At 34.9% G+C, this 25,621-nt stretch overlaps 2 protein-coding genes and 1 non-coding gene across 3 annotated transcripts; 1 reads left to right on the top strand and 2 right to left on the bottom strand.

Moving 5' to 3' along the window:
* Nucleotides 1–2,985: 2,985 nt before the first annotated feature.
* Nucleotides 2,986–3,070, bottom strand: TRNAM-CAU. Its single transcript is given in 2 exon segments — nt 2,986–3,021; nt 3,033–3,070. It is a non-coding gene; the product is annotated as a tRNA-Met (tRNA).
* Nucleotides 3,071–6,384: 3,314 nt separating this feature from the next.
* On the bottom strand, nt 6,385–7,485 carry LOC121747462. The gene is made up of 2 exons (XM_042141496.1): nt 7,411–7,485; nt 6,385–7,183 (listed from the first exon to the last, which is right to left on the bottom strand). The coding sequence occupies exons 1-2, from the start codon at nt 7,464–7,466 to the stop codon at nt 6,577–6,579; spliced, it is 663 nt and encodes a 220-aa protein (XP_041997430.1). The 5' UTR covers nt 7,467–7,485; the 3' UTR covers nt 6,385–6,576.
* A 7,254-nt stretch (nt 7,486–14,739) lies between these two features.
* Nucleotides 14,740–16,058, top strand: LOC121747585. Its single transcript, XM_042141659.1, has 2 exons — nt 14,740–14,879; nt 15,244–16,058. The coding sequence occupies exons 1-2, from the start codon at nt 14,830–14,832 to the stop codon at nt 15,845–15,847; spliced, it is 654 nt and encodes a 217-aa protein (XP_041997593.1). The 5' UTR covers nt 14,740–14,829; the 3' UTR covers nt 15,848–16,058.
* Nucleotides 16,059–25,621: the final 9,563 nt, after the last annotated feature.

Below are 25,621 nucleotides of genomic sequence, written 5' to 3'. Positions count from 1 at the left end.
AAAAGAAACATTCATTCAAAACAAAAATATACAAATCACAAACTAAAAACTGCCAAACACCATCCATATATTTGATTCCCAACAAATATCTACAAAACCTAATTCACAAACTACCCCTAATCCCTTCACATAGCAACAGCCCTCCTCGCCCTCTTAGACTGCTTCGCCTTCACCGGACTTGCCGCCTTCTTCACAGGCTTTTTCGCCGCTACCTTCTTCACCACCTATGCCTTCCTCTTAGTTCCCACAGCAGCAGCCGCCTTCGATTTTTTTGTGGCAGGTGCAGCAGCTTTCTTCGCAGCAGGCTTCGTCGCCGCCGCCTTCTTTCCGGCATCGGATAACTTGTATGAGGCCTTGATTTTGTTTAATTTCCCCTTCGCAGCAGAATTTTTGAGTTGGAGCCCTAGAATCTTCCTGAAATTGGTCGGTAGAACATATTTGTGCGCGTCTTCCATGTACTTCGCAATCGCGTAAGGGCTCGAACTACGTTGGAATCGCCGGCGAGAACCTGGGTTGAATCGCCGGCGAAATCTAGGGTTCCAAGCGTTCAAAGTGAGAGATTGGGGAGATGGACATGATTGAAGAAAGAAGCCGATTTGTTTTAATTTTGTGAAGAAAGAGGCGTTGATTGGAATTTAAGTGAAGAAAAAACCCTAATCGATTGGAATTTTGTGAAGAAAGAGGTTCGAAGTGTTATGGACGATTGGAATTCAAGGCCGTAGGAATTATAGATTGGATTTTTTTATTTTGATTTTATGTTTTAATTTCATGTTTTATTTTGATTTTATGTTTTATTTTCGATTGGAATGATGTTTTATTTTGATTTTATGTTTTAATTTCATGTTTTAATTTTGATTTTTGTTAAATTATTTTAATTTTAAATTTTTTTAGTTTTAGGTTAATTAGATATTAGACATTAATAAAACATAATTATAACTCTTAATCCGATCAAAATCGATTTAAAATTCGTTGACCGTTACATTTTAACTGTTCCGTCCATTTCAGACTAAATGTGATCCGATTTCAAATGTGAGGGACCGAATAATTCAAAAGATAATGTTTTGGACCAAAATCAAAAAATCGCAATATGTTAAGGACCAAAATGAGACTTTAGTCTTTCATTTTTCATCAGTCTTATTAAAATAGTACTCCATCCGTTCCATGTTAATAGAGATATTTCTTTTCGGCACGGAGTTTAAGAATAGTGTGTTAAATGGATAAAGAAAAAGAGAGGATTACTTTTTGCCAAAAATAGAGACGACCAAATTAACTTGAAACTTCCAAAAATAGAAAAATGACTCTATTAACATGGAACGGAGGGAGTATATATTCAGTGGAAACCTTTTTTTTACTTTATCATTTATGGCCCCACTATCTACTATTATGTCAACAATTTTTTTTTTCTTTCTATCTTAATTTACCAACCACGCGTTAAACCCGTTACCTAATTAGCTTATTTTTATGGGACGAAGGGAGTATATTTTAGCCTATATTTAACGATTCTGTTAAAAAATTATCAGTAAACACCATTTTGACAAGATTAGTAAGTTCAGCATCATTCTAAAGAAAAGAATATATATCGACATTCTTCTCATTTTAAATTTTAATTTCAATGCATTTAAGTTACTAATCTGGTCAAAATGATGTTGATCGTTAATTTTTTTTATATAATCGTTAAATATGAACCAATACTTGCTTAGGACCAATTTAATGTGTACTATGATCAAAGTGTTTTTTTTGGCAAATGTAAACCAATTTTGAACTTTACTCTTTTTATTAATCCTCCAACTTTTATAAATAGCCAATTATATCATAAAATATTACTTAGACAAAACGTTTGACTTATTAAACAACATCGTTTTGTATGGATTTGGGGAAATTATATTTGATGTAATTGACGAAAAATATCATGAAGACAATACGTCTGACTATTTAAATAACGATGTTTTATAAATTAAAAGTAGCTGTTTAGTCTTTGCCTTTGTCTTCATCATCTAGCCTTTGTCCCAAAAAACCCAATAGGTAATAGGAGTGTTAAGTGTGGCACTGCCTCGTTCCACAGTTAACACCCCTATCTATGCATTCGCCTTATACCTTGTTGATTTCTAAACTCAACTACTTAAAAAGTTAAAAATAGCTTTGTTGGAGATGATGAGCAGTTGCATCATCAACTTAAAATTAGTGGTGGATTTTTGGATTAGCATTGAGTAATTCATGGCGAAAAAGCAGCCACATTTACACTACATCAGGAGGGTGGCGTTTTGATTTTTGTGGGTGGCTTTTGATGACTTCCTCATTGAGCATAGAAGCGTCTGACCGTAGCACACGATCTAGTTATGTAACAGATGATTTTTGAGGTATACATGCAAATGGAAATGATTTGAAGGAAAAAAACGACCTTTTTCCGGCACAAAACCAACTATTTTCTTTGATGATTTTGAAATTCTTTTTTGTTTTTTATCCGAAAATTCATATTCAAATTTAAACTGAAAATTGACGGTTTAGATTCAAAACCCTAACCTTAATCACCAAAACCGGCGGGTTTGAATGGAACCAAAATCACTGGTTCTGTGGTTCAACAATTTTAATCGTGGCAAGCTTGACGGGTCGAATACAGTTCAACAGAAAATGGGACCCTAATCGATGGTTTCGCCGATTTTTGAAAGCATGCATGTCTAGCGGCCTCAACTCTAGGATATAAACATTGTCATATAATTATATGATATGCATCCGATTATTTTATCAAAAACTCAATAATGTGCTAGTGATGTCTCGCGGGAAATTTGTTGAAACAATATGGTTATCTTTTTTATTTCTCAAAAATCCCTAATAACTTTAAGTCAAAATTGGAGTATCACACGTGTTTAGGGATAAAGATCAATTAATCTTTTTTATATCAATATCACATTACAATTTATATTAAGTAATATTTTGTTAAGAATGTCAAACATACTACCTTAAAATAAGAATTAAAAAAAATAAAATTGGGGTGAGAGAGGCTCGAACTCTCGACCTCAGGATTACTCAGGAGCTATGAGACCTACGCGCTAGCCAACTGCGCCACCACGCCTATGTTTACATGTTCGATGTATTTGGATATAGTATTTTGCATTTCTTCAATAAATCTCCATATTAATGTATTATTAGTTCAAATCCTAATATAGAAGAACATTAATTGCAAGTTCTTCAAATTTTGCTTCAATAATTTGCATGATCTCTAAGGCCTATAACTAATGTAGCCTTTACAGGGCTGCCAAATGTATTTAACCTATATATTGCGTGTGACGCAAAATGCTTATTTGTTCAAAATACTACGTACAAACATGATTGACTAATTATATCCTGGGTTTTATTTTTTTTTTTACATAAACATCATGTATTATGTGTATAAAATCAGTAATTCAACTTCATACTACGATAAATTCATTAAAAAATCATGTAATTTGAAGACAAATTTTGAAAACAATGTGTATATAAATATGAGTAAAAAGATTAGTTATTGCAATGAAGTTATGATAGATTCATGATTTGGATCAAATATTCTATGATGAAATCTAAAATATCCAGCTAACGGGAGTCACTCGATGCGTGCTCCATGTGAAAATCAAATCGACGGGTTGCACTTTCTATTCTTGTTAAGTGCAATCTATTTTTAAATAGTACCCCATGTATTGGTGTTCAATTTTCTAGATAAAATAATAGACAGATAATTTATACAATTAAGTTATGGGATTATTTAGTAGAAGGGGGTTGACTGTGACTAACTATCACATCATGACTATCCATCTAGGATTAAGTGATGAGCTTCAATCTCATGAACCAATACAAATTTAATCATGAGATATAATCTTGCAAACTGAACTTCCCTATATAGATCAATTTAATCAATATGAAGAAAACTTTGAGCTGAAAATATTGTCAATCAATTTGGGCTATCCAAATTCTAAACTTAAAACTTTTATTTTTAATTTCAGGTAAGTAAACTATATTCAAATAAGTAGTACATGCGATGGGTGCAACAATGAGTTAGAAACTCAATTTCCTTAACCAAAACTTCTAAAGGGGATACATTTGAAATCCAAAAACTCAATGAGATACATTTGAAATCCAAAACCAATAACCATATTGATCTATAGCCAATCAAGACTTGATCGCACCTGAACATATTCTTGAACACAATTTAATTATATTGAAACATCAACAATATGTCAATGACACGTCCATATTTCGTTGTATATGTTTGTTTGTATTTTAATTCATATAAATTTTAGTCCAATTCTAAAAAATAGTGTCGCACAATTTTGAGAAAGGTCACCAGCTCCTGCAAATAAAAAAATCCAACCTTTTCCTTTCAGTGTGAGCAAGTCGCAATTAAGAAATTAATAGATAGTAAGGTTAAATTTTGTGTATATATGGATGGCATTATACTTATTTTAACTACGAATTATTTTAGATTGCAGAATATATCCCCGAATATCATGTTCTAAGAGCAGCCTCATCGTTAAATTGTCTGACGTTGTACATGGTACAATAGTCATGAATCATGATTGGGCTAGCCTCATCGTTATTAATCATTAATAATGGTTGGAATTTAACGAATGATGAATTAATTTTTTTTAATATCACAATCAGATACATATTCAGAACTTTTGAGTTAAAAAATGCAAGTTGTATCATACTCTTAAAATACAAAATAACACTAACATAACAATTATCATGTTACAAAAAACGCTGGAGCATTTAATATTAAAGTCATACGATTCAAAATACAAAATGACACTCTTATTTTGTAACATAACTAAACTAACAATTCATGTTAGATAAAAGTGACTACAACATATCCGCAAAACAAAACAATAAGAAATACGAACTACAGGAAAACAAAGGTGACAAATTAAATTTTAAATTCATAGCAAAGCATTAAATATAATTGAGATAAAAATAAAATTTCAATAAAAAAATGCCAAACTGTCTAAGATCTAAAAAGATAACAGAAATATAAAATACAAACTATCTAATAAACAATTGAGATAATGAATAAAATGCAATAAAAGTGCAAACTATATATTACATAATTTGTACCATCCCATCTGATTCATTTTGTTATTTTGATCATCCCAATTAAAGTGATGCATTTTTTTGTTTTTTTTTTAAAAAAACCAACACTTTTTATTTCTCTTATTTTATTATCTCTCTTATTTTTTTCCATACTATTTATTTTTATTATTTTATTTAACTACTACTACACAACACTTACTAAAATTATGTACCCAAAAAAAGCTCTTCAATTAAGGCGGGACAAAAGAACTAAAAAAACATGGCAAAAGTAGTGAGAATTGAACTTGAGTATTGAAGAATTCAGATGGTAGTGTTCTACCACAAGACCATTAAAAAGATAATTTAAAACATGTTTCTTGATACAACAGAATGAAATGTGATTTTTTTTTATTTGATGGAATGTATGAAGGAATGAAATAAAAACACAAAGAAAACAAAGAAATTATCATTTAATTCATCCTTACCTTAATTCTATATCTATTTAAATTATACTATATCCTCAGATACTAATATTTTATTATTGTACTCCTTATTTCTAAAGTGTACGATTTCACCTCGAAAGAAGATTCCTTAGAAACTACTGTACTTCATATTCAAAGTCACAATCGAACATCCTAATTTTTGGGTAAGAATGAATGAATCGAATAACATCCAATCGCCTTCCATTAAGTTGAAATAATTTCCTTAAATCTCTACATTTAAAACATATCCTATCATGATTCGATGGATTTTATAATAATAGTAGTTGTGATTTTATTGGTGTACTTAGGCACTTGCTTTAGATATTAGTAATTGGTAGTACACATTATATAGAAAGGGTGGATCCGACTTCTATAAGTTGGAAAGTGCTGAGTAAAAAAACGCCATTTTACTTGACTGGGCACCTCCGACTTCTCATCCGCCGCGGCCATCGCTTCTATCTCCGTTTTCGACATCAATTTTACTAGTGCCATAGCTGATTTTTAGTTTTACTAATGTGTCTTCAGTAGTATTTCTTTTTGATCCCCTCTATATTAACTGCACCACTTCATTTTTACCACTTTTAGTAATGAACCTCATACCCCATCAACTCATTCTTACTCAAATTTATAAGCAAAACTCACGTTCTATCAACTTTTTCAATTAACTTTTTATTACATATCTTAAAACTAGCATCTGGTTACAGTGTAACACATAGTGGGAGATGTGAGTACTATTTAATAAAAGAGATATTGGCGTTAAATATCACGAAAACATCCAATAATTATGTTTTTTCTCACAAAATTTAAACTTGACATATAATATCACGAACTTAAATAATTGATAATTTTTCCACTGGCGACAAAATCCGAGCACATTCAATTTGTTATTATATCACATAAGATATGATTATATCTTAAAAATGACAAGAGTTGAATTTTGTATAATAGCTGACAATTACTTTACACTTGATTACACAGCTAAGCAACTAAACCAATTGAATTGAATACAATAAAAACTAACATTACGTATTATAATCATCAATGTTAGGAATTGGAGTCAAGTAGTAGCAGTAACAGTAGCAGTAGGAGAGGGTTGAGTCTGCACGAAAAAGAGAGCACGTGCAGCAGTGACAACATAAATGAGCAGCCCCGACCCCACAAATAAGAGGAGCACCACCACCGCCTGCACCGGCCTTCCGCCGCACGACAGCGACCCCAATTTGACCCTTATGAAATCCACGATCGACAGCGTCAGGAAGGTGCACCCGAGGACCGATCCGACTGCGGAGGCCGAGAGGCAGTACTTGAGGTGGTCCACGTTGATGCTGGCCCTGTGCGGATCGGTGGGGTCCATGCTGTTGCGGAGGTTGATCTGCAGCTTCAAGCTCTGCGCCACCAGCGACGAGAACAGGAAGAAGCTGAACGACACCACTTCGAACACGATCAGCCTCCTCACTGTCTCCCCGCTCGTTATGCACGACGCGCTCCCCACCGTCGTCGCGTTCTCCGGGACGGTCATGGAGAATCCGATGAACAGCGCCATCGTGAAGAGCGAGTTCACGCTCACTATCCCGTCCAGGGCCGTCACGTGGATGCTCGTGTTCTTCCCATTGTCTGCCACGGCCGCGGCCACCGGGGTGCTTTTATTCTCTTGCATTTCCAACCTGAGTGAGGTTGTTGAGTTAGTTTCAGCAGTAAACGCAGACGATGCCGAAAGCATCATTCTAGGGTTTTATTGCCCCTTATTAGAAATAAGAGTTGTTTTTGTTTTGAATTATATTTTTAATTAACTGATCATAATATTTACGTTTTCAAGAAACTAGTATTCATCAATTCAGTCATTCTATGTACGTTTCTACAATTATGTATAGAGAGACTATAGTATGATTACCCATCTGAAGTTGGATCATTGGAGACATGGACGATGGTGAGAGGCCTTTTGCTCATTTTTTGTAACTTAGTAGTATTTCAATTTGGTTATACATTTCAACTTTCAACTATTATTTATATAGGACAAAGTTTGGTGTAGTTTAGGATTGGACAAACATGTCTTTCTTGGAAATCATCATTTTAGAAATAATGACCAAGTCTTAGTCTTTTAAATAAAAGTTACTACTACTTTCTACTTTAGCTTTCGGCATTCTACTGCTTAATTAATTAATTAAACAAATCAGGCATGACTAAATCTCATCTTATTAAACGCGTAGGAATTATGTGCACCAGCACATTGCGCTTAATTTGAACACGTTCCTGCAATTTATGTTATACTATCTCCCTCGTTCCGTGATTAATTGTCCTACTTTAACTTTACCGAGTTTTAAGAAATGCTCCCTCTGTTTGTAATTAATAGTCATAGTTTACTATTTTAGTCTGTTAGGATCCTGATTCACTTTACTATAAATTAAGTAGGATCTATATTCCACTAACTCATTTCACTCACATTATAAAACGTTAGTATATAAAAATTGGCTCACATTACACGGTTTTCCACCTACTTTCTTTTATATTTCTGAAAATTCGTGTCGAACTCTACTGAATTCCTAATCGCTGACAGAGGGAGTATGAAGGAATATTGGTGAGAAAAAGTTAGTGAGATGTAAGTCATCTATTTATTTATGATAAAATATGAGTAAGAGAATAAGTGGAATGTGAAGTTCATTTGTCAAAAATAGGAAAAAGAAAAATGAGACAGTTATTTGTGGACGAATGCATAATAAAATACTACTCGTATGAGACAATTATTTGCGAACAGATGAATTTATTATTTTATTTCAAATTTAAAAGTAATTATGTGAGTAAAGATTTAACATACCTATCAATTTTAGAAAAAAAAATATTGTTCTTGGTGTAAATAAATTTACTTTTAATTATGAGAAGTTCAAGTTCTTGAACCGGTCACCAACTCACATATAGAAAAAAAAAATAGTACTCCCTACGTCCCAAGATAAGCGACTCGCTTCTTTTTTGCCTAATTTTGGAAAAATGATACTATAAAATAGTTAGATTAGAGAGAGGGAGTAAAGTAAGAGAGAGAATTATGTAGATGAGAGTCTTCTCTACATAATTCTTACTCTTACTTTACTTTTTCTCCGCTTCAACTATTTTATACTACTATTATTTTTCCAAAACGAGTGCGAAAAAGAAGCGAGTCGCTTATCTTGGGACAGATGGAGTATTTCCTTTCTTTTTACTATTTTCTCTCTTTCTAATATCGACCAGCTGCACATCAAAATTATTCTCAGCACAATATATTTTTAAATTGAAGTTAGTCAAACTTTCATTTTAATTAACTTGTACTTTCATATATATAAGTCCGTTTCCTCAATTGGCAACTTGCAATTAAGAAATGAGTAAATGAGTAGTCAAGTTTGAATTCTTATGCATATTGATCCGTGCATATCAAAACGAATTTTATGATCTTTCGTGTACATAAATATGACGATAATTTATATTGAAAATGTATCCTTGATGAAATTGCACGTACGTCTCCATTAGAATATAGATATATAGCAAATATAGTAATTTTTGTTAAGACACGAGGGGAGTAGTTAATGTTTAATTGATAAACTAAATTCCGTAATAAATTATATGTTCAAGAATTAATGTTGAAGAACAGCCAAGGCTGACGATGCAAGGCTGGCTTTTAGTGGTTAAACTATATTATTAATTCCATTAATTAATTTGACTTGATAATGAAATCTTTTGTTTTATGATAGTCATGTTTATATTTTGGAAGCGATCGGCTGATTGGGCTTAGTCTCATTATTATCCAGTAATATATACTCCGTACAAAAATATTAAGTGATTATATATATAGAAATGATTGTCATGTTTATTTTCTGGATGTATTCACTCCATCTTTTATTAAGACCAACATGAGTTTTAAGAAATGTTAAAAAAGTTAATAGAAAAATTGGTGGAATATGAATCTCACTTTTATATAAATGTAAGTGAAATGAGTTAGTGGAATATAAGGCCTATTTATCATTTATAATAAAAGTGAAAGTGAACACTTAATGAGGGACGTGCTGAAATACAAAAGTGGACACTTAATGGGGGCGGAGGGAGTACTATTTATTTGAAGAAATAGAAATTTAAAAATTGTATATTCCAATTTTGAATTTATTAATTCTATTAATCAAAATTTGAAATATAATTATATATCATATTTTGGTGTAATAAATTCTTACTACAAAATTTAAAAATATTATACACAATTAATATTAAAGGAGAAAATAAATAATATATGAACATATGATAATAATACATGAGATAAGACCAAAAATAATGGATTATAAAATCTCATACGGATTAAAAGAAGTGGCACCTCAACTTGATTGAACGGGTGGATATTTAAATACACACGAAAATGAAATCTAATACTAGTAATAACAAGATAATATATACACATACAAATAATGTACTTCTTATAGATATAAAGTTTACCGTAACAAACAAAATCTTATCATGATTAGTCAAATAATGAGATGAATCATATATTCAATCTACCAAACTAACATAATTAAATTCTACTACGCATAGTTTGATTATGATATCCAAAATCAAATCTAAGTGGTCAGTGCACTCATTCTTGATATGAACCAACTATAGCAGCAAGCTCATACTTAATTTATTACAATATCAATTAGTAACTAATTGATATGAACCAACTATAGCAGCAAGCTCATACTTAATTTGTATGCAAATGAGCAAAAAGAAAAAAAAAAGTGATTAATATGATGGATTGGAATCAGAAGATCTTGATTACTGACAAATATATATTGGTGTATTTGGGGAAGAATATATCAGTATTAAATATTTAAAACTTTTTGTTATGTGTTGGTTTTCAGATAAAGAACAAATTATTCGAAAGAATAATTTTGTTCGAACCTGGATTTTGAATATTTTAAGGATTCAATGAGAAAATTAAGGGAATCTTGAGATTATGTGATACGATTATTATTATTATTATTATTATTATTATTATTATTATTATTATTATTATTATTATTATTATTATTATTATTATTATTATTATTATTATTATTATTATTTAGTTATTTAATTATGGATTTGCATATCTTTTTCATATCTTTTGTCTTGCTCATTAAGTTAGTATCCACTATTATAAATAGTATACATTGTTAGTCATTTTGATCATTTAAGAAATATCAATTATCCTTCTATTTTATTTTCTCTTACACTCTTTCCTTTCAAACGTGCAAAACGCACAAAACCCTAATTTTGACACCGGATTGATCGACGGGCAAAAGCTCCCGCGACGTTCGACGCAAAATCTACGAGTTAAGGAACTTCAATTGTTAAGGATGAAGTTCCTTAACTCGTAGATTTTGCGTCGAACGTCGCGGGAGCTTTTGCCCGTCGATCAATCCAGCGGCATAATTAGGGTTTTGTGCGTTTTGCACGTTTGAAAGGAAAGAGAGTAAGAGAAAATAAAATAGAAGGATAATTGATATTTCTTGAATGATCAAAATGACTAACAATGTCCACTATTTGTAATAGTGGATACTAACTTAATGAGCAAGACAAAAGATATGAAAAAGATATGCAAATCCATAATTAACTAACTAAATAATAATAATAATAATAATAATAATAATAATAATCGTATCAACTCCCCCACGGTTGAAATCCACCTTGTCCTCAAGGTGGGCACCATGAAGCAACGATGAGTATCGAGGAATCCTCCTGGGTCAAACATACACCGAATAGTTGAGCGTCTCCCTGCATCAATGCGTCCATGAATGCTCAAGCATAGAGTGTCATTTTGCAGAGGAATCAACCGGGCTTCGGCGTCGAGGAAAGTTGATCGATGATTAATACTTGTAACATCACCAACATGCCAAACCACATATACACAGGCAATTACCTTCTTTATATCCTCAATGGAACCATCTTCGTCCTCTTTCAATAAAAAAGAATCAATCTTGTTGCTCAACATTGTAATATCCAACCTGTTATGCTCTACCACATGTATAGGTTCTCGGCAAGTAAAAACAACATTACATGGATCATCTATGTCATCTTTACTACCATAAATTGGTCCACTAACATCAACACTAGAATGAATAACATCGTTTTCCCCTTCATCATTATCAACGACAATTAATTCCATCGAGTCATACCCGAAATTGGAGTCGCATGACAAAGATATTGTGGCTGGTGGAGGCGGGATAGCACCGACAACAGGCAGCGAGCTTCTAGATGGATCGTGATGGAGATCAGCTGGGGCGGCGACGGTCATCTGTGGTATGGGACACGATACCGGCTCCGTGTACATGACACTGGCTATAGGGTCTGGTGGAGGTTGTGTCGCGGCGTGTGGATCGCCCAGGCAGCGTTTGTTTGCATCCATCCGAGACGTCAATTGCTTGACAGTTGTAGTCAAGTGCTCAAGCTGTGAAACCAAGGCAGCCAACTGTAGGTTCGGTTCTAAATTCGGCGTCACCGGATCACGTGCCATGCCGAGAGGCTCTGAACCCGGATATGGCGGTGGTTCCGGTAAATCGAAGCCCGTATAGGGCGGCTGCACAGGCAGCTGGTCAACAGCCCGTTGCTGGTACGCTCCTAGTTGGTAGTAAGGATTCACGGTCGGCTCGTCAATATTAGGATTCGAATGCTGAGGCGGTTGATAAGACTGAGAGTATCCCTGCTGCGTGCACAACCTTGGCGGGTCCCAACAAGAGGGCGGTGGTGGCGAGTACAAATCTGGCTCGTAGGAAGATGGTTGCTGATACGCAGTTTCCTGGCGCAGCCATGGCGGGTCCCAGGAAGTGGGTTGACGGGATTGGTAGGGATGGTGTTGTGGGTGGAGTCTCCCATCCTGTGGATATGGATATGATGGTTGTTGATCTAACGCTCTGTTCGGATGGAGCAGGTGTTGAGATACGGGCTGCCATGAGTGGTAATCCGCCTGCCGGAGTTGATATCCTGTGTAGCTGTACGACATGTAGACAACGATTCGAAGGAAGAGATCACGATGAAAGCACCAATTGTTAACGATGAAGTTCCTTAACTCGTAGATTTTGCGCCGAATGTCGCGGGAGCTTTTGCCCGTCGATCAATCCGGCGTCAAAATTAGGGTTTTGTGCGTTTTGCACGTTTGAAAGGAAAGAGAGTAAGAGAAAATAAAATAGAAGGATAATTGATAGTTCTTGAATGATCAAAATGACTAACAATGTCCACTATTTATAATAGTGGATACTAACTTAATGAGCAAGACAAAAGATATGAAAAAGATATGCAAATCAATAATTAACTAACTTAATAATAATAATAATAATAATAATAATAATAATAATAATAATAATAATAATATCATTATGTATTCCGATAAAGATTTAACTAAATTGTTACTACTATTTGTTTTTCAAGAAATCAAATGGTCATAGTTGGATTCATTACTAGTATTTTTCAAGAAATCAAATGATCATCCAAATCACTTTCAAATTTATTATATACTACTATAAATCATTGACCATTTTTTTTATTAATGTTTTCTTAAATTATAGTAGTACACTAAAATCTAACGGAGCCGTGAAATTTCGGAATATATTCTCATTTTTTTTAATAATTCTTGAATATTTATGTACACGAAAGTTCACAAAATTCATAATTAAATATGTATATATATATGAAATTACCATCATGTGTTAACATCGTTATAGTATTTCTTATTTAATGGATCTTTGAACGGGAATATATTCTCAAATTCAAACAAAATACTTTATTGTCATATTTATGTACACGGAAGTTCATAAAATTCATAATTAAATATGTATACACGCGGAATAAACATAATTATATTTATATTTGTTATGGTCTAAATTTTAGAGCGATTCATAAATTTTATTTGAACTTTAGAAATTGTAGATAATGGTTTCATTCATTAAAGGTTCAAGAGTGTCCCCATTTACACTTCGGTGCTCAACTATGAAAAATCCAAACATTCAAAGAAAAATCTAAATTATATTAATCTGAATTGATTTAAAGATCTGAATTTTGAAAGTAAAAAAAATTCCGATCTGAATCAAAAGTCTGAAAATCTTAACAAATTTTAAAATTTTGATTTGGTTGCGTTTAAAAATTTGGTTTTATTTTTTTTTAAAGGTGATCAATAATGGTTTTCATTATACCTGTGAACCCTTAACCTATTAATTAGAGGAGAAATGTGTTACCAACTAAACTACATTTTCAAATATTTGGTTCTTAGATATTTTGTTTTTTCTTACCCGAAATTGACATGTGCTTGATGACGTGGCGTGGAAATTTGTTATGAAATACCTGATTCAAAATATGGAATTAATCAATTAATAAACTCCTTAAACTTAAAATGTTGTTTTACTCTAAATGGAATATGGAGTTGCCACTACTTCAGAGCTTTGTTTTACATTTTTGAAGGATTGGTTATTTTGCAAATTGTTCCAAAAGATCGAGCCAAATACTACAACTAACCATTCTCATGCATCCACCATTAGGTTGCAATAGTCAATAGTACGTCTATAAAGTGTGTGTGAGTTGACCAAGAGGTAGAGAAGCTAATACCCGAGGCTAAAGGTCACAGGTTCGAGTCCACCTCCGATCGAGCACCAAAAGTGCTCGCAAATTATTGACAATATTTCTAGAACATTGCGAGTGACAATAAAAAGCACATAAAGTTCATATTTAAACACATACACTCAACATATGTATACTATACGTTTGAAAATTTTAATCCTACGTGGCTAGCTGTGAAACCTATGTGACTTAGTTTAAAGTATACTTGAAACGATGTTGTTTCTATGACCTAATTCTCACATTCAACGTTAAATAATGTGTGCCTAATAGGATAAAGTATACCTCGCAGATCTGTCGAGTTTGAAGAATGACCCGTCATGAAAAATTGACACCAATCTATAAGTTTGTGATATTTGAAATCACTTTCAAAGTCAGTGGAAAACACCAAAATTCACCCAAAATTTATAATTTTTAAAACCAATATCGCAATATAAAATAAAAATAACAAAAGTAAATCCCATCCTTTTACTTATAATAAATGGATTTTTTTTTTAACATACAGCTAGCATCAGAAAAGTCCTACACGCCACATTTAGAACTTTTGACATAGAGCCTCATATCATGTAAACTCCAAAAAATAATGTATTACTATTAATATCCCCAACCCATCGTTAATCAGACAAATAATTAAACATATAAAATAAGGCGTGTCACTTCCTTTATATATAGATATGGTACATTAACGGCAGATATCGATCGCATATTTGGTACTATTTGAGAAACAAATACCATCATGAACAAAAGTGGTTCTATCATCTCCTCTGATCCAATTTTATTATACGGGTAACTTTAATTCATTTATATCCTAAATATAAGCATATATTGTGATACTGAATATGGTGCATTTCAAGCGGTAGACGCATGCTGAAAACGCGCTAAAAATACTTTCTGTGTCGTAATGACTTGAAATTCGCATCAATGGATGCTAATTTACTGTTTTTCTGGACTTATTTAATTTTCAAGTTTCGTTTTATTTATTTTTTTAGGTTTTTAGAGTTTTTAGTCGCTTATAAACAATTGTTGTATTTATTTTAAATTCAAATTTTGATTAATAAGATTATATATATTTTTCTAAAAACTACTACTATTTCTCTTATTACTTCCTGGTTCAGTCATTTTTGATACGTTTTTTTTAAATATTACTTAGATTGGAAAGGCAAGAAAATCCCAGCGACGCCGTTGCCACCTCCGTCGACGCATCCGAGAGCGGGAGCAACACGACGAGCATCCACGTGACGGCCCTCGACGGCATCGTGAGCGTGAACTCGCTCTTCACGATGGCGATTTTCATCGGGTTCTCCATGACCGTCCCGGAGAATTCGACCACGGCAACGAGCGCAGCGTGCACCACGAGCGCCGAGACGGTGAGGCGGCTGATCGTGTTCGAAGTGGTCTCATTCAGCTTCTTCCTCTTCTCGTCCCTCGTAGCGCAGAGCTTGAAGCTCCAAATCAACCTCCGCAACAGCATGGACCCCACCGATCCGGACAGGGCCACCATCGACGTGGGCCACCTCAAATACTGCCTCTTCGCCTCCGCCGTCGGATCGGTTATAGGAAGCGCCTTCTTGATGCTGTCGATCGTGGACTTTATAAGGGTGAAGCTGGGCTCGTTTTCTTGCGGTGGAAAGCCGGTTTACGCGGCGGCGACGCTGGTGGTGTTTGTCGGCGCCGGAATGCTGATTTATGTGGTGACTGCTGCTCGTGCTGCTTTCTTTGTGCAAAATAATCAGCCTCTAACAACCAACCCCTGATGCTGATTTTCATAAAACAAAAATACTACTCCCTACGTCTCCTAAAAATAGGAACTTAAGAAAGAAATAGAAAGAAAAGTGTGTTAGTGGAAAACGGCGCATGGTCGTTCTTAGTGTGTTCGGGTTGTTTATAAATATGAAATCCTAAGCATGTATTGTATGATTTCCATGTTTTGGTTCTCGTCTATGTGATTATTTCAATACTGGTTAATTATGTTTTTCTAGAGAATATAATCCGGTAATGGCCCTAACTTCAATGTCTCTTTAACTTGGAGTAGTGAGTTAACATATATAGATAAGAAACTCTAGGGCTAAAACCAATTGGGAGTAGTCCGGGGTGGATCTTGTGTGTTGAATGTTCGTAGAGGCCAACCTCAAGCTTACTATGTGTCTTGTAGGAGTGAGAGGTTGGTGAGTAAAGCCTTGGAGACGTGACCAGCTTATTCTAAGCGAAAAATTCCACGATAAGTGATCAACTACATGTGAGCGTAAAATCAACACGATTCCGATAAATAATGGGAAGCAATTAGAAAGTAGGATTCATATAAACAAACAACCCGAAACGAGGTAAGAACAATCTTTGCCATCATTCATGTTCTCTTATCGTCTTTAGATTACTTTTTGTTTTTTGTACTTTTCCAATTTCAAAACCAAAATAAACTAAATTTACTTGGATAATAGTGTGCAATCCAAGGGATGGTACTTTGAGAGAGGGAGCCCTACATTAGGGATCTTCCAAACAACGCTCTCGAGACACATAAATGCATATGAATCAAATAGTACTAAGTTAATTGGTCTTCGAATGTTATGCTTGGATCATGAGACTATTTTTGTCATTTCCGAGCTTTTACATTCATTAGATTAGCTACTCAATTGAATGCATCTTTACATTGTTATGATATACAAGAGTTGAATAGCAATTGTGTGAATTGAGAGTGGACAACACATTAATCAATATCATCCAATATGAGTGATGTTATGTGTGAAAATATAAATCTTAAAAGCTTTTATGAGATGTGTACTTATACTATATGAAGACTTTGAGCCTAGCATGCTACCTACGGATCATGTGCATTTGGGAGAAGACATGATCTTACCTTGATGATATCTTAGTAACTCTTGAGACCCTAGTTGTTATAGTTCATGGATTGATCAACCACCCAATTGGCATAGAGTCGTTGTTATTCAATTCATAGATTTCTACTCCCATTTGATAGTGATTTTGTTTTTGTTGTTCTTTTGATTTTATTTTTTCCTATTCATTATAGAACCTATCTCCTTTGGTTGTCTATATATCGATCGAGATTTATTCTTAATATTCAGGTCTTGGTACTATAATATTTTATGGATATGATATTATTTAGTGGCTATGTACTACACTAGCCAAATTACACTTGTAAGGTAATTTGCTTGTTAATATTTAAAGTGAGTCAATATGTAAGAACAATTGTTTAGCCGGATGACCCGTCCTGAAAAAATTACACAAATTCTTAAAGTTTGTGATATAATTGACTTTTTTAAGTTGACAGGGAAAATTCATAAAATTGCCTAAGTTGGTGATATAACTGATATTACCCTTAAATTAATATGCACGCACTACTTTATTTAATCCAACAATTACTAATTGGTTACTTATGAGACTAGCCCAATAAGTCAATTCCTTCTAAACGTAAACATGACTTTTATAATTAAGGCGCAAGATTTCAATATCAAAATTTATATAGTAGTATTATTTATTTGAGGTATCATTATCAACTTTTTTTAGCTAAGCAATTTAATGATATCATGCATACAGTGATACAGCTACTAGCTACCATTCTCATATATAATTAAATTGATGAATATACTGTTTGTTTTCGTTGAATAAGTGCATGTACAATTCAGATGAGTAAATTCCACATGAAAAGAAAATTATTTGAGAGGAAAAGATTACCATCACATGAGAGAGTAAGATAAGAAAACATCACACCCTACGAAATATCCCACAAACCAACAAAACGAACGCTACTTCAAGGGGGTCTGAATCATACATTAATTATTTTAATAATTTATATTGTAAAAAGAAAATATACATTTCTGCATAATACAACACATCATGAGTAATATTTATTTGAAACAAAATTGATATTTTTAAAAATTACTTTATATATTTTGAACTTATCATTTATACTATAGTAATAGTCTATCTTAATTTAATAAAGAGTGAACTGCAAAATTGGTATTTAGTAAATGCATGTTGCATATTTGCGGTAGTTCGTGAAAATAATAGCACCAACTTAAGATTTTTGGACAAATAGTAGTATTTTATTTGAGATACTTTTTCACTTTTTAACATCATATCATTCTTATACCTAGTGAATGCATAATGCTTATTCAAAATGATACATAGAAGAATAACATGACCTATGCACAATGATGATGTTGATTTTACTGAATAAAATTGGGATTTCATTTATTTCTGAATGATGAATTACACGCTAATTCCCTCATAATATAGGAGTAGGAGATGTATTTACAATGGAAGAAAATAAAGAAAATAATACTCCTAAAATAGCTGATTCTACAAATCTTCATTATGATCTCTTCATATCTTCTAGATTATTCTGCAGTATATTCAACACTCCCCCTCAAGTCAAGTGACGGGATTCTCGATACTTAACTAGCTAAGAACATTCAGAAAACTTTTGGTGCCCACTGCTTTTGTTAGGATGTTTGCAAGTTGATCTTCAGATTTTACGAACGGGAATGCCACAATTCCAGCTTCGATATTTTTTTAATGAAATGTCAATCAACTTCCACGTGCTTGGTTCTGTCATGTTGAACCGAATTTTCTGAAATACTGATCGTTGCTTTATTGTCGCAAAAGAGTTGACAAGTCTTCTGTGACACCAATTCCAGTTCCTTCATTAGTCTTCTCAACCATAAGACTTCAGTGAATCCACTTTTAATTCCTATGAATTCTGCTTCTGCACTAGATAATGCAACCACCTTTTGTTTCTTGCTATTCCAAGTAACTAAATTTCCATCAACAAAGGTGAAATATCCAACTGTGGATCGTCTATCAATCGGATTTCCTGCCCAATCCGCATCTGTGTAGCCATGAATTTCCAAGTGGTTATTTTTCCTGAACATAATTCCGTGATCAAAGGATCCCTTCAAATATCTCACGATTCTCACTGCTGCCTCAAGATGGTCAACTTGTGGCCGGTGCATGAATTGACTTACCACACTCACATCATATGCTATATCTGGTCTGGTATGTGACAAGTAGATCAATTTCCCAACTAGACGTTGAAATCTTCCGCGATCCGCCAACGGTGCTCCTTCGGTTATCTGAAGGCCATGATTCTGAGCTATGGGAGTTTCTGCAGGCTTGCAGTCTATCATCCCTGACTCTACCAGTAGATCCAAGATGTACTTCTTCTGGTTGATGAAGATGCCTTGTGGTGATCTTAACACTTCAACTCCCAGGAAGTACTTCAGGTTTCCCAAGTCTTTCATCTCGAATTCTGAAGCCAAATTTACTTTCAACCTTTCTATCTCCTCCAAATCATCTCCAGTGATGATCATATCATCCACATAAATTATCAAGCATGTAATTTTTTCTCCATTCCTCTTGGTAAACAGTGTATGATCAGCACAGCTCTGACGGTAGTCATATTTCTTCATCGCCTCCGTGAACCTCCCGAACCAAGCTTTTGGAGATTGCTTGAGTCCATAGAGGGTTTTCTTTAGCTTACATACTTCTCCATTGCCGAATTCTCCTGAAAAACCTGGGGGAACCTCCATATACACTTCTTTCTGTAACACACCATGAAGAAAGACATTGGTCACATCAAGTTGGTGTAGCGGCCAATCCTTGTTTGCTGCGATGGACAATAGGACTCGCATGGTGTTCATCTTTGCTACTGGGGAGAATGTTTCTGAGTAATCTACTCTGTAAGTCTGAGTATGCCCTTTTGCAACAAGATGAGCTTTATACCTTTCAATGCTGCCATCCGGTCTTCGTTTGATTGTGAACACCCACCTACATCTCACTGGTCTCTTTCCTTCAGGAAGTTGGCATTTTTCCCATGTGTTGTTTCGAGCTAATGCTTTCATTTCAAGTTTCATTGCTTCCTTCCAGTGCTTACTCTTCCAAGCTTGCTCCACTGTCTGTCGGATTTCCTTTTCCTCGTAAAGTGCTTCATCGAAGGCTCGAGCCATTTTTGTCAAGTTATCCCTCGCTACACTTCCAACTGAGTATCGAGACCGGGTGTTGTTCTTCTCAGGGGAGTATCGTTTGGATGGGATCCCACGATTACTCCGTGGTGGCAGGATATATCTACCGGTGTCCCCATCTATGCATTTGATTATGTATCACCGGGGTCAGATGTAACAGAATTATCTCCAGGGTTCGTAACATTTACCTCGGATACCGTAGGAGAGTCAGACGTTGCACTTGGTTCCACGGGTGCATATGTAGGTGAGGACTGCTCGGTGACAGTATCCACTGACTCTGGTGGAACCGCAGTGAGAGTATGATTACTTGGAATAGGAAAGGACATAGGTAACCAACTTAACGGGTCAACAGAGTCTTCTAGTTTCTCCCCTTGACTGGTAAGTTGGGTATCATAGAAGAATCCTGATTCCAAAAAATCACAGTTCATAGTTGTAAAAACCTGCCAATTTTTCGGATCATAACACCTATATCCTTGTTGATTTATCTCATACCCCAAGGAAAACATATTTAATTACACATGGGGATAATTTAGAACGCTCATGCTTAGGAATATGGACAAACACAGAACTTCCAAAAACACGAGGAAAGAGGGAAAGGGCTGCAGGTACTTTGGGAAGTGTGGATAATTCAAAGATTGAGGATTTAAGGTTTAGGATCCGGGTAGGAAGACGATTCAACAAATAAACAGATGAGGCTACAGCTTTTGGCCAGAAATATTTGGGGACTTTTGATTCAAGAAGAAGCGCCCTAGTCATTTCTAAGATAACTCTATTTTTTAGCTCGGCAACACAATTTTGTTCGGGGGTATAAGCACAAGATGTTTGATGTATAAGGCTTTTTTCAACAAAAAACTGTTTCATGTGGGTATTAACATATTCCCCCCATTGTCAGATCTGAGAATCTTGATTTTTTACTGAAACTGGGTTTGAATCATGGTGTAAAATTCAGTGAATTTGGAGAAAACGTCAGATTTATTTTTAAGAAAATACACTCATGTCATCCGTGTGCAATCATCAATGAATAAAACAAAATACCTTATTCCGTTACCCCCAACAACAGGAGAAGGACCCCAAACATCATAATGAATTAAAGAAAAAACAGAGCCAACTCTAGTATTACTAGGTTTAAAGGAATGTCTGTGGTTTTTTGCCAAAACACAAGTCTCGCAACTAATAGAATGATGTTTAGCAAAATAAGGAAATAAATTTGCAGGTAACTGAATGATAGATGTCCTAACCGCCTATGCCACAACCATGTCTCCCGTTCTGTAGTTCTGTGAGCCAGCATTGCCCTGCCAGTTTGAGTCACCTCATCCACATAGTATAGCCTGTGGCGTTCAGTGCCACGCCCAATAATCGCTCCCGTCCGGATATCCTGCAGAAAACAAAACTTGGGATGCATCAGAAGCATACAATTGAGTTCCCGGGTAACATGACTGATAGACATCAATTTTTAGGTGAGAGATGGCACATAGAGGCAATTTGACACCTTTAGAGTGGGACATATTTGGACAGTACCAGCACCCTCTACCTTAGATATTTCCCCACTTGCTGTCTCTACATTGGTCCGTCTAGACTTATGTAAACTCACAATATCATTTTTATCATACGTCATTGTATCACTCGCCCCACAATCAAATATCCACTCTTTATCTTTTTTCTAACTAACATCACTCACAACTTGACATGACACAACAATATCAGATTCAAAGTTATTTTCTAACACAGAAAACGATTACTACAAGCAATATCATCGAGTAATTTTTTTATGGGCTTATTCTGCAAATAATCAGGGCTGGAACTACATTTAATCAACTGTGGGGGGCCATTTTCTAAATATGTGCAAGTTTGCAAGGTGGAAGGCAAAACATGGGGTGAATTTAGCAAGTTTTGTAAAGAAGAAGGGTTTGGGACAAAATGCTCAAACCCTTTACCTTCGTGAGATCCGCCATTCACAAATGAAGCTCTAGCCGTTGCCTCCTCTGCACCGGAGATCGTCGCCTACCCAGCCCACCAGCCAGCCGTGCCTAGTGTCTCCTCTTGTCGGTCGCCCACACCTCCGGCGTAGGTGACCTCCTGGTTGCCCGCCGCTTGGTTTTCTCGTCGTGGTTCATTCTCCTACCCGACAACAGCTCGTCCTCTCGCCATTGATTTTCCCTTGTGTCCGTCTTCCCACCACTCCGGGAATCCGACCAGATGGAAGCAAGTCTCCTTAGTGTGTTTGGGCATTCCGTAGTGTGAGCAAATCAATTTCAATTTGTCGATTTTGGTTTTGTTGAAGGTGGGCCCCCGATTGGATGACTGAGATGCTATGTGCGGTGGCGGTGGTGGGAACGCTGACGGTTTTGGGCGGTAGAGTTAGGATGGTGGCGCCGATGAGCCGTCATATCGGACCCCGAAGCCTGACCCGATGCCTGCTGGGTTCAACTTCGGCGTCCAGATGTGCGTTCGGCCTTCTTCCTGTTTCACAATGCCTAAAGCTGACTCGGCGGCCGGCTCCGGCGTCTCCTTTAGCAATTCCCGGCGGAGTCCGTCATAGCGGTCGTCCAATCCCCTCAAAAATTGGTACGACTTCTTGGTCTCATTTTCTTTGTAGTATATAACTGGCCCTTTTTCGCAACATGTATATGGACAGGGCTTGCGGGATTCAATATTCACCCACAAGTCTTGGAGATCCGTCCAGTATTCTTCAAGAGTCTGGTTCCCCTAAACCACTTTGCCCGATTTGGTGTCCAGATCGTACACCTACATCGGATCCACCCGTACTCCAAACGTAGTGACGAGGCTCTCTTTCGTCGTTTGGTGTTGGGAATATTTTGTGATAAGCTGTGGTTCCATGTTTTGGATAATCCACAAAAACACGGTGAAATCTGCGGCTTGCCACTCTTTGAACTTTGGATCGTCATACTTTGGTGGATCCTCCTTCCCTTCGATGTGGTGGAGTTTCTCCCGGCTACCTATGTTGATTCGCATGAGTTTTGACCAGGTTGGGAAGTTGGTTCCATCGAGTTTGATGCATAGATAGATCTGTTCGACAGTTTTGGCCATTTTTTGAGAATGTTTGGGCTACTGACTTGATTTTGGCTAAGGTTTTGTAGGTTGGAGGTAGAGAAATAGGGATGGATGTTTGCCCTGATCTCGGCTGAAAGGTTTGAGAAAGGTATGAACGATGATGAATTTTTTCTGAGTTCGAGATTCCTCTTTTTCTTATTGGGGATCGAAAACTGCTCTGATACCATGTTGATTCTACTGAATTGGGATTTCATTTATTTCTGAATGATGAATTACACGCTAATTCCCTCATTATATAGGAGTAGGAGGATGTAATTACAATGGAAGAATATAAAGAAAATAATACTCCTAAAATAGTTGATTCTATAAATCTTCATTATGATCTCTTCATATCTTCTAGATTATTCTGCAATATATTCAACAGATGACACTAGGAGTGAGTTAGTACAATATACCGTATTGATAATGTCATAATGCATACCATACCGAAAACCGCGGTATGAGAAAATAGCGCACCTATACATCTCTAAAGTGGGTTGTGTATATATTAGATGAAGACCTCTTCAGAAATTTAGTACTAGTTTATTTAAAACTCACATGACTATTTGAATGACTCAGATTATAAATCAATATATATAGAGATGCATATATGTGGTTTTCACCACCCAATAACTTTACTTAACTTGTCCGCCGGGTTGATAAAAAATTTGGGTTAATGCCGTAAAAAAAGATTGCTTATCAAATATAGTTGATTAGCAAAAACTGAAGTTATATGGAAAGACGTGAACTCACTCAATGAAAGTGTTTACCTATATGCACCTCGATTAATGACTAGTAAAGTCATTAAACTCGGTTAAGTCCTCTCTCAAGTGCACTTAACTTGTTGATTAACTTCGAAGTATTATATTAGAGTCTCCTCTCAACAATTCGAAGTTAACTCCTAAATTCCTATGACTCAAGCCCTCCCACATGCAAACGCTTCTCTAGAATGCAAATTGACATGGAGTGGTTAGTTAATTAACATACCCAATTAAATGTTTCTCGATTACAACAATTAGCCAAGGATCAAATGTTGGCTAGGAGTTTTCTTATAGTGCTCATTCTGTAGGTCACTGGTAAAAATAACTCATATTGGGAGTGATCGACGTCCATAGATCGTTGATCAAAGGGTTGCAAGTTGCGGGAACGTTGTTCGTTGTCCGTCGATCAAGCAAGAGAGTTTTCTAACTAGGCGTGAAAGTAAAAAGACATAAAGATAAAAGATAATCAAAGTTGTTGAATTAAGTTGTAGCCGGCTCACATGTGTAAAATGAGTTGAAAATGAGAGGCCTGACTAAAATTTAACCAATCACTTTTTTCTCAGTCAAAAAATAGTGATGGCTCGCATTAGTCATATTAGTAATTTCTCCTTAATTATAATGTCGATTGAGTTAATTTAATTATACCCGCCAATAAATTATTCGTCAAAACATTAAACTTCCTTATTGAATGAGACATTATCAGGAATCTGATAATTATTTATTATTCTCATTATTTTTAAATCTCAAGATTTAACTTCTAGTCCTGCATTTTGAACACTAAAGTACCAAGAACAAATAGGATTATCTTTATTTATAACAAGTGGAAATATATAGAGCAAACATGATTAGATAAATTAATTCAAGAAACAAAATTGAAAAGTAGCTCCAGAACTGAAAGTCCGTATTCATCAAATTTCAACAAATACGACCAACATCATCATTAAAATCAACGGTTTTTTAACCAAATGGATTAATTCTATATTTTAGGATCAAAGAATCTAAAATCCATATTATTGGTTCCCAAAAATGAATATTAACGATTAACTGATGAATAATAAGATTTCAAAGCTATTGGCTATGCCTAATCCACATAGTTAATACTATAACCAAAACTTACAGTATTAACATATAAATTAGAAATAACTAATAATCAAATATTAATCAATCATTATAGTCAATATCAGAATTTATCTTCGCCGACAAGGCCTAGCTTAATTGTCAAAGTTTCAACACCAGTAGAGTACTTTCTTAAGTCTTAATTAACATTAATATTACATGTACGTTATATTTCCAATATTGTGGTGTAGTTATCCAAAACACCTAGAGAAAATGTAGCAAGGAATTCTAGATGCCATATTTATTTCATCTTCTAGAAATAATTAAGTAACATCATTTTCGTACGATATAAAAAATGAAATATCTACGGACATTTTTTTAGTCAATTAAAAATATTAATATTTGTTCCTAAATAGTATATGGAGTATCATATACACATAAAAAAACGTTTTTAATCTTGGTGTCTCAACTCAAAGTAAAAGACGTTAACGAAAGTGTTAATGAAAAACAAAAGATAATTAAGATCTAATGGATAATTGTATTATATCCTCAACTTAAGGGTTTTTTTTTTTTTGCATCCTAGTTCGATTTTGATCATTTTTAAAAAAAATTCAACATAGAGTATCTTTAATTTTGATGTTAGGACAATCATAACTCAGAAAATTGCTGCAATTTAGTTTGTGTT

This window comes from Salvia splendens, chromosome 9 (genome assembly GCF_004379255.2).
Source record: "Salvia splendens isolate huo1 chromosome 9, SspV2, whole genome shotgun sequence".
Taxonomy (NCBI): Eukaryota; Viridiplantae; Streptophyta; class Magnoliopsida; order Lamiales; family Lamiaceae; genus Salvia; species Salvia splendens.
The sequence above is the reverse complement of the archived record's forward strand: the minus strand, read 5'-3'. Positions and strand labels throughout refer to the sequence as shown.